At 36.4% G+C, this 7,966-nt stretch overlaps 1 protein-coding gene across 1 annotated transcript in view; it reads left to right on the forward strand.

Annotated features, from left to right (window-relative positions):
- Positions 1-7,966, forward strand: part of LOC107732509 (TRAF2 and NCK-interacting protein kinase-like) — an 89,753-nt gene that overhangs the window by 59,809 nt on the left and 21,978 nt on the right. The window contains exons 11-14 of the mRNA XM_016543864.1: positions 1,369-1,435; positions 1,532-1,730; positions 4,658-4,768; positions 6,346-6,432. Of these exons, the coding sequence (XP_016399350.1) occupies positions 1,369-1,435; positions 1,532-1,730; positions 4,658-4,768; positions 6,346-6,432 (464 nt within the window). The remainder of the gene's footprint in view (positions 1-1,368; positions 1,436-1,531; positions 1,731-4,657; positions 4,769-6,345; positions 6,433-7,966) is intronic.

A 7,966-nucleotide genomic window follows, 5' to 3' on the forward strand; every position in this document is an offset into this window, starting at 1 on the left:
ATGACGAAGCGGATATAGTCCTCTTTTGGAAGGCCAAGCAAAATACTTTCGCCTGCTTTCACAACGAAATACACAGCGTCTTCACGACATGGCGGTGGCGGCAACAACAATACTACAGCGTGAATAAAAGTTATGCCTTCTTTCTTTGCGTGAACATTTGGGCGGCGTTATGCAAATCTTCCCACATTGTGACGTAGACATGTGGGGGCGTGTTAGAACGAGCCGTTTTAGGTAGGCGTGGTTGACTCTTAACTTTTATAAAGAATATCTCTTTGGATTTGAGACTTTAGTCTTCGCAACTTTACAGATCTTCTTTATGCACCAAGAGCTTGCAACACTTCAAAGAGAAAAGAAAAATTGAAATCGCATCATATGACCCCTTTAAAGAAATTAATTAAATTGATCGAAAGTGACAGTAAAACATGTATAATGTTATATGATTGTATTTCAAAAAATATTCAACATAATCCTGAAAAAAAAAGTTGTTTTCAACTTTGATAAAAATAAGAAATGTTTCTTGAGCAACAAAATAACATATTAGAATGATTTCTGAAGGACCATGTGACACTGAAGACTGAAGTAATGATGTTGAAGATTCAGATTTGCCATCATACCATTTTGCAAAATAGAAAATAGAAAAGGTATTTTAAATTGTAATATTTCATTATATTACTGTTATGTTGTATTTTTGATCAAATAAATGCAGCCTTTGAGCACAAGAGACTTCTTTCAAAAACATTAAAAAAGCTTACCGACTCCAAACGTTTGAATGCTAAAATATACAGTGGCCCCAAAACATTTGGACACTTCTGCAAACTTAAGTCACAATTAAAATCTATAAATTTCATTGTATTAATGAATATTAAACCAAGTATATTAAATCAAGTTTTGCAGTTATTTTTAACAAATGTATTTAGATGCAACCAAAATGTGTTCAAATCATTTTGTCCTCATTCTTAAAAATCTGTCTTTTTAATTATTTGAAACCTAATTTCTTATTTCGAAATGCTTTGCTCAAAAAAGTGCTTGTGCTATATTTCTTTGCTGTTAGTGGCACTTATCAGGTATTCTATTAAATATTGTTTGTCTCTTAAAGGTAACATAGAAGAGCTTGTGAAATTTAAAGTGTCAGGGAGAGAGGGTGGAAAATAGTCATTAAAAGCTAAATTATATTTGTGACTGGTGCTAGAATCTTTGAACATCATAAGTGCACTTCAGGGAAAAGCTACATATCATACAATCATAGAGTATTGGCACTTTAAAAGCAGATGCTTTAAGGACACCAATGTCAAGGTACCTTACAGCGATCCCATCAGGGAGGGTTTTGCATGTCTGAAATGTGACTGCTGGAAATGTTCACACCTGCAGATGAGACAGAGTACGAGTACAGCGGGAGTGAAGAGGAGGAGGAGGAGCACGACATGGGAGAACCCAGGTACGGCCCGCATGAGGTGTTTGGGGTTGAGTACTGGATGTGTGGATGTGGGTATTTGAGACAAACTGATTCATTCATTCATCCATCCCTATACAGCTCCATCATTAACATACCCGGAGAGTCCACTCTGAGGCGGGATTTCCTACGGCTGCAGCTGGCCAGTAAAGAACGATCAGAGGCCCTGCGCAGACAGCAGCTGGAACAACAGCAGAATGAGGGACACAAGCACCAACTACTGGCAGAGAGACAGAAACGCATTGAGGAACAAAAAGAACAGAGGCGGCGATTAGAAGAGGTACGTCATAGTGTATGTGCGTGTGTGTGTGTGTGTGTGTGTGTGCAAGTGTGTGTTTACTGTAACCGCCAGGGTTTACACAAGCTGTGGTTTCATGGAGCAAGACTCATTATAGTTTCCTTAACTTCAGCTGCTCTGAGCTCATATGAAGGGAACTTTTCTTAATATAAATCCATGAATGAGCCTTTCTGAATTTACTGACTTTGATCTGCTCAGTGATGTAAGAGATCTTGGTATTTATATGGAGAAAATCAATATAAATATTTTACCCTTGGGGTGAGCATAACACACAACACAACATAACACAAAACACAACACCACATAACATAACATATCAACACATAACACATAACATAACACAACACAACACACAACAACACATAACATAACATAATATAACATAACATAATATAACACACAACATCACATAACACATAACATATCAACATAACACAACACAACACCACATAACACATTACATAACATATCAACACAACACCACACCACATAACACATAACATAACATAACGCATAACATAATGCATAACACAACATGACACAACACCACATAACATATCAATACATCACACAACACCACATAACACATAACATATCAACATAACACAACACAACATAACACAACACATAACGTAACATATCAACACATAACACAACACCACATAACACAACATAACACAACACCACACAACATAACACATAACATATAACATCACATAACACAACATAACATCATAACAACACAACATAACATCATAACAGCACAACGTAACACAACACAAAAACCATTTATTTTACATAACACAACACAAACGCAGACCAGCGTTCCTCTCCTACAGCGAGTGATGTCTTTAACACCAGGCTCAGCGTAGCTTGAGGCCAAGGGTTATTTTAAGGAACATTGCATTGTGGGAAGCAAGAAATGCAGCATGCTAATAATAAGCTAGTTTTCTGTGAAGCCTGTTCTTGGAATACTACTACACTACACACAACACAACACTACATAACATATCAACACATCACACAACACAACACCACATAACATATCAACATAACACACAACACAACATAACAACACAACACATAACATAACATATCAACACATAACACAACACAACACAACACAACACCACATAACACAACAGAACACAACACAACACCACACAACATAACACATAACATATAACATAACATCACATAACACAACATAACATCATAACAACATAACATAACATCATAACAGCACAACGTAACACAACACAAAAACCATTTATTTTACATAACACAACACAAACGCAGACCAGCGTTCCTCTCCTACAGCGAGTGATGTCTTTAACACCAGGCTCAGCGTAGCTTGAGGCCAAGGGTTATTTTTAGTGATGCACGATCATGATTTTTCATGGCCGATTCTGATACCGATTTTTTACAAGCAAACTGGCCGATTCTGATACCGATTTCTGATTTTTTGTATTTTTATCAAGCAACAAACAAGAAAGAATAAAAGTACACATAAACAAGATGTTTATTTGGTATTTAACAGGCTAAACTGGGTTTTGGCTATTGAAAACAACAACTGTAACCATCTGAAATTAACAGCAGTATCTGCGCAGTAAGTAGGCTACATTCAATACAAACATAATGGCCGGTCAACCGGTGCATCCCTAGTTATTTTAAGGGACATTGCATTGTGGGAAGCAGGAAATGCAGCATGCTAATAAGCAGCTAGTTTTCTGTGAAGCCTGTTCTTGGAATACTACTACTAGGGCCTGGTAATTATATTATATATATATAATCACAGAATATTCACAATGATTTTGCTGGTTTTATTAAGCAATATTGTGACCATTATAATGATTTTAATGCACTTTTTCGTTTGGCCTTTAAGAATGTTAAATACTGTAAATAAATATAGAAATAATTCTTAATAAATAATGGTTATTAAATGGCTTATTGCGTAGTGAAAATTGTGTTTGACTTGGTAAGTTTAATTTATTTACTTAAATCAATTCAAACTGACTGTTTCAATAAATCAAACTCTGCACTACATTGTTGCTTAAATACGTTTACGGTATTCCTTGTTGGTAATTTTTCATTTATTAAAATGTTTTAGTAACATTTACATATGAAATCAAATTGTACATTTTATCTGTGCTTATAAATTTTAAAAAAATTTAACATAACCTGGTTATTATCGTTAACTAAAACTCTTAAAAACATTTTTGTTAATTGAAATAAAGCTGAAATGAAATATAAATATTAGAAGAAAATCTTAAACTAAATGAAAATTAGAAATGTTGCCTTGACAACTAACTGAAATAAGTTTAAGATTGAGCACTAAAATATGGAAATAAACAATAACTAAAATTTAAATAAACCAGAATAGTAATATTTCAATGAAAAATGTTAAAAGTACATAACATAAATACAAAAAAAGTATAAAAATATATAATATTATATAAATATAATATAAAGATATTATTATAAATAATACAATATACAAAATGAAAACTCCATCTATATACTGCCTCTACCATTTCAGAGTAAATACATACAAGATATACTTTGAGGTCTAATACTGAGCTAATATTGAAGTCTGAAAAAAAATATGTATGTATAAATGAATTAATTAATTCATCATTCATATATATATATATTTTTTTTGTTTGTTTGTTTTTTTTCTTCTCCATATCACCCAATTGAATGGCCATTTTACATCCCAATAACATCACACATTAACAAATGACACACTCCAGTTGAGTTTTTTTTAGAGCCTCACTGCACATGAAACCAGAGGACATGAAAGGTGCTAAATACAGAAAAATGCTGTTTTTCAGCTTCTTCACTGTTGCTGTGTAAAGACTCAACAGGTTATTCAGGTGCATGATTGTGTGTGTGTGTGGGTCTCGCAGCAACAGCGGCATGAGCGTGATCTCAGGAAGCAGCAGGAGAGGGAGCAGAGGCATCGCTATGAGGAGCAGCTCCGTCGAGAGGATGAGAGGAGACAGGCCGAAAGGGAGCAGGTACACACACAGTTCCTCTCAGCACTGCTCCCATGACGCAACTGGAAACCAACTATACACTCAATTTATGAAAGTTAATTGTTGTTAAAGTAACCCTGTGAACGGCTCCGTAATGAAAAGGTTCTGTGGAGAGCCAGATAAGACACGGGAAATGAGCGCACAGCACTCCTGCTTTTCTCGTTATCTGCTCCAGGAAGATTGACCATCTAACATCCCTAACTGGAATGTGTGTGTGTGTGTGTGTGTGTGCAGCCGTTCCCCCACACACCTCATGATGTATGAAGGGGACGGCTGAGTTACTGACTTGATAAATAGATGAGAATATCTTCGTCTTTCTCTCATTCATTCATGTGGGTGAGGTTAATTACCTCGCCGAGCTGTCGGTACGCTTCTAAGAATGGCTCAGTTAATGGCCGCTGTTTTCCAGAGCTCTGATACACGCTTGCTCACACACCACTCGCGCTGAAAAGATTTTTCCATCATCATCATCATCATCATTTCACAGTTGCTCTTGAGAACACAGCGATTACACTCCCCTCTCTCTGCTCTAACTATCAATGTCCTCTCTCACCTTTTTTGTTCTCTCAGGCACGCTGTTTCAGGTGTGCTGATGTGCAGACTCCCAGTATGCTCTTTCTTTCTCTCCATACGTTCACACCCTCTCTTTGTTCATCACACTATCAGCACTGTTCTTTCTCTTCTCTCCCACGCATTAAACAGGTCTACACCACTTCATTAAATTGTGAACATGGTCTTTAACTTCATATTTTTTCCCTTTTTTCCACACCTGCTCTTCTGTGTCTAAGAACCATTTCTTTCTTTCTTTCTTTCTTTCTAATGATCAACATATTATCATTCTATCTAGGCAGCTATCATTTTTCTATGTATTGTTCAGTCTAACTAGCTGGCTATCATTCTTCTTAACTAGCTATCGTTCTATCTAACTAGCTATTATTCTGTCTTGCTATCATTCTAACTATGATATTATTTAGCTAGCTGTTTTTTCAGACTTCTATGGTTTCAGCTAGCTAGCTGTCATTCTGTCTGTCTTTGGTTTTAGCTGGCTAGCTATTGTTCTTATGGTTTAATTTAAGTAGCTATGGTTCTATTTAGATGTCATTCTTGCTATTGTTTTATCTTGCTATCTGTCATTTTATCTAGCTAGGTATCTTTTTTCCAATCTGTGGTTCTAGCTATTGTTCTGTCTATCATTTTATCTCGCTAGCTCGCTAGCATTCTATCTAACTAGCTATTGTTCTATCCAGAGTTTTATCTATGACTCTGTATGGTTAGCTAGCTATCGTTGAGTCTATGGTTCTATCTAACTAGCTGTTGTTCTGTCTCTGTTGTTCTAGTTAAGACATTATCTTTCTTGATAGCTAGCTATTATTCTAACAGCTGTCATTCTGGCTAACTATAATTCTATCGTTCTGTCATTCTGTTGTTCTATCCATCTCACACTTATTCATCTTCTGTGGTCTTCTCCTGTCACACTTTCACTCTGAATCCTGTTGAAACTGTGGTAATCTTGCTCTTGTTTTTTCCTTTCTTTCGGTCTCTTGCGTCGCGACTGGTAGGAGTATATCCGTCGTCAGTTGGAGGAGGAACAGAGACAGCTCGAGATCCTGCAGCAGCAGCTCTTGCAAGAGCAGGCACTCCTACTGGTAACAGAGAGAAGACTCTCGCCTTGCTGTACCCCTGAGCCCTGTCCCTCCTCTCCCCGACCTGCTGCTGTGCTGACCCATATAATATCTCTCTGTTAATCTTTAGGCATCCTTTTGTGCATGTAGAAATTCAATTCTGTTTGATTTTGCATTGAAGTATTGAAATTAAGTGCTGTTTTTTTTATTTTTGCTTGTGCCTGTAATATATAAGAAATAAGTTTTGATTTGGTGACAGTGGGGACATATTGAGGAGTGAGATATAAGATATGTTGTAGGCTGGACTTACCCACCTGAGCAGCATGGCTCCACTTGTTAAGAACACAACTGTGCTAACTACTGTGCTACTGTTTGTACAGTTTATGGCAGTTGTATATGACTTGTGATTCAGTTGTATAGAGATAGATTTTTGATGATTTTAACATTTATGTACAATACATCATGTATATTCATGATGACATATTCATCTACACTACACATTATATCACTGCTGGAATATAGACCGTCTAAACCAGTGTTTCCCAACCGGGGTGCCGCGGCTAAAATTGCTAAAATGTTCAAAGAAGCATCTATTATATAATATCAATTTCTGATGTCGCCAATAATTAGAGATGCACCGAAATTTTGGCTGCCGAAAATTACTTCACCGCTCAGGTCTCACTATCACGTGGTGTGACGCTCTGCGTATTATCCCGCTCTATGCGTGTGCGCTCCGCTCAGTCGCTCCACTCGTATACCTTTCATGTGAATCGGAACAGCAAAAAAAAATTGTAATAATAATAAAAATATCTGTATGTTCTTCCCTGTTGTACCGAATATCTATACTTTTCAAATTATCATATCGAAGTTAGAAATTCAAATATTGTGACAAAATTTATTTTGTAGGGTGCCACAAGTTTTGTTAAAATTTCCAAAGGGTGCCGCGACTAAAAAAAGGTTGGGAAACACTGGTATAAACAATACGGACAACAAAACAAGCCGTTATTTGTGTACCGTGTTCAGTTAATTTATAGTTGACAGGCAAATGACAGCAGAGCAAATCTTTTTTATCCATAGCAAATTAAAACATTTGTTCCTGTGAAATCCCACATGAAATTTTAAGTGAAACTGGGAGAGCTGCAGACCTCAGCAAGAGCTTAGTTTCTTCTCTGCTCTTTTGAAGTTTACAGCACGCCAAAAAGATGCAAAAAAAATTTGCTTTTCATTGAAGCCGCTAGGAAGACAAAGGAGAAAAAGAAAAACTGTGCTTCAGAATTTTATGTTCCAGGTAGCTCTGTTCTTGAGCTTAAAATGAAACTTTTTAGATAATAGTGGTACTTGCGTCTTTTTTTTTTTTCATCTCTAGCAACATCCCAGATCTCTGTCATCGAGGCAGAACGTATCCCTGGCATGGATTTTGTATATGTTTACCTTTTATTTGATCCAGCATGTGTATGTTTTGTTTTTGGATGGTCATTGTGCTTTTGTGGTACTGTGTTTGGATCCTTGCAATTGCATGGCCCTTGTTGATGTTTCGGAATAGTTTTTTTTTTTTTTT

Source organism: Sinocyclocheilus rhinocerous, unplaced genomic scaffold (genome assembly GCF_001515625.1).
Source record: "Sinocyclocheilus rhinocerous isolate Xijiao unplaced genomic scaffold, SAMN03320098_v1.1 scaffold2053, whole genome shotgun sequence".
NCBI classification, from domain to species: domain Eukaryota; kingdom Metazoa; phylum Chordata; class Actinopteri; order Cypriniformes; family Cyprinidae; genus Sinocyclocheilus; species Sinocyclocheilus rhinocerous.